The following is a 2,500-nucleotide window of genomic DNA, read 5'->3' as shown; positions in this document are numbered from 1 at the left end:
CAGATCTTTCTAGGAAATGAAGAGGCCCAGCAGGCAGACCCTGTGGCCCCTCACAGCCCTCACCTCGATGTAGATGAAGTGTTTACTGTTCTGTATGGCTGAGATGTAGGCCAGGTGAATAGACTCTTCATGGACCTTGGTGCCGATGGACCACTGGCACACTGACCTCAGTACCTGTGAAGTTGGACATAATGGGGGGGAAAAAAACAAAAAAAAACAAAGTCAAAACACCGGAAGGGCTGAGGGCACGTCTGTGTCTGGTGCCCCAGCAGGGGCAGTATCCGCAGGGGGCACAGGAGGTAGTGGGGTGGACAGGGGTGGATGGGGCGGGGTAGTTACCTGCACGCTGGCCTGTGTGTGTCGGCCTCTGTAGGGGGGCGGCTCCATGGGGCCGGACAGGGACTTGGGCATCAGACACGGGTAGCAGGTGGCCCCTGACCGTTTCTTCACCAACTGGCCAAAACAATTATGAAAAACAGACAGGGAGGGACAGAAACAGAGAGAAAGAGGGAGAGAGAGAATGAATGAGTGAGAGACAGAGAGCGAGAGAGAGAGCGAGAGAGAGAGGGAGGGAGAGATGTAAAAAAATCAGACATCCATGGCAGACCAGTAGGAGTAGCAGCAGCAGCAGAAGCATTCATTAGCCCTGAGAAGTCTCACCTCTAGTGGATGTTAATTACAGCACTGAATACTGCAGCAGACCTGCCTTTCCTGGATGACCAGCGACCCACATCACCCCCCCCCCCCCCACCCCCCACCCCCCACCGCCCTGCCTCCATCCACCCCCACCCACTCGCCACCTGAAATTGGGTTTGCTTGTCTGGAAATGAATCGAGATAAAACTCTTTGTCCTTGCAGGTCTGTTCAAACAGTGCGGCTGATTGCTCTTAAATGGCAGACATCGAGGGCAAAGTCATTTTGGAAGTTGAAATCATAATCGCTATTGTACGGACTGGACTCCCGGATAATTCCGGGCGTTCCTGAACGTGGCGAGCTTAACCCAATGGCACAGGCAGGGGGCATGGTCCACCCCACCCCACCCTAATTCCTTATTGCCATTTAATGTTCCCATAAGCGAGGTATTGTTCCTCGAGAGGAGCCTGTGCTCCCTGCTCCGCATGCCCAGGACTGGGCTCCTCACATATGGAAACAATGAGCGTTTCACGCCGTAAAGGTTTATGGGAACACGCACGTTATATTTCTAGGTATCGGCGTATTTGGACAGTGGGCAGGCCGCAGCCCAGTTCACCCCGCTGTAAGACGACCTGATCTGGTATCAGTGAAAATATTTTCATAAAAATAAACCTTCTGTTGGTTTTGGAAATCTGATTACCCTGAGCCTAGGTAGTCACCCCTGTATTTTTTTTTCTTCTTCTTTTTTGATAGACTCTCTCTCTCTCTCTCTCTCTCTCTCTCTCTCTCTCTCTCTCTCTCTCTCTCTCTCTCTCTCTCTCTCTCTCATGCTACACCCTCATAATGAAAAAAAGGCCCCACCTGCAAATTAACAGCCTGTACTCCATGTCAACGTTCACCACAGGCTATACAGTAATCCGGTGACCATGTTTTTAAACAGATGGTAACTAGTACAATAAAAGTATTGAATTATTTTAGCAGCAGGCAGCACAGGCAATTAACAACTGGCGTTATGTGTTGATTAAAACCTATTCATTCCCAATGAAGCGAGGTCCAATCTGTTGGCAGACATCCGAGTTGTTATCTCAGACGACAGTGACCTTGATGTAGAGTCACGGGCCAATTTACCAAAAAGACTACCCCGAAAACATACACACACACACACACACACACACACACACACACACACACACACACACACACCACACTACACACACACACACACACACACACACACACACACACAAAGTCCTGTGTGGCGCAGGGATATTGCATATTAGTTTCCCCTTCATTTGCACTAGTAGCAAAAGGCATGAAGCCTGACCTACTTTACATACAATAGAACAAGTAATGAGACAGGGCCTGGAGCAGTGCCAGGGAACAGGAACCGTTTATGAGAGTCTATCGGTTGGCCCTGATCCGTTTAGTTCTCACTGAGAGGTGAAACATTAGTGTTAAAAATCAGTGTAAGGATTTATTGTGACTGGTTCCAAACAAACAATCAAAATTGTTATTTCACATGTTAATACTGTACTATTGTTCTAGAACAGTCTAACTAAAGGACAGCATGGCTGTATTCCAGAATGGATACATTCAGAAGTGTCTAACCAGTGAGCAATGTTCCACCTGACTTAATACACTGTTTGTTTACTGTTAATGACAATCCTAACACACTTGACGTACGTTCTGTTCTTTAGAATTTCTCTTCCATGTGTATCTCTAAAACCGTGGAAGTAAACAGTGAATAATACCACTAGTAGCCATGTAATTGGACTCTCAGTGTAATCATAAAACGCAACCCAATCGTGCCTCAAATTGTTTCATATTCATAACACTGATTGAGTTCCTTTTACTTTGAAACCACCCC

The 2,500-nt window shown here is 47.5% G+C and overlaps 1 protein-coding gene across 5 annotated transcripts in view; it reads right to left on the bottom strand.

Moving 5' to 3' along the window:
• si:ch211-168k14.2 (phospholipase D1) overlaps window positions 1-2,500 on the bottom strand; it is a 29,979-nt gene that overhangs the window by 5,748 nt on the left and 21,731 nt on the right. For all 5 annotated transcript variants that reach the window (XR_006030195.1, XR_006030196.1, XM_042084442.1 and 2 more), the window contains 2 exons: window positions 340-453; window positions 64-174 (listed from right to left, as the gene is read on the bottom strand). Coding sequence is in view for 3 of the 5 variants with exons in the window: in XM_042084442.1 (XP_041940376.1) it covers window positions 64-174; window positions 340-453 (225 nt within the window). In the remaining 2 variants the exon portion in view is untranslated. The remainder of the gene's footprint in view (window positions 1-63; window positions 175-339; window positions 454-2,500) is intronic.

This window comes from Alosa sapidissima, chromosome 2 (genome assembly GCF_018492685.1).
Source record: "Alosa sapidissima isolate fAloSap1 chromosome 2, fAloSap1.pri, whole genome shotgun sequence".
Taxonomy (NCBI): Eukaryota; Metazoa; Chordata; class Actinopteri; order Clupeiformes; family Clupeidae; genus Alosa; species Alosa sapidissima.
Note: the sequence above shows the minus strand (reverse complement) of the source record. Positions and strands in the feature narration are given on the sequence as shown.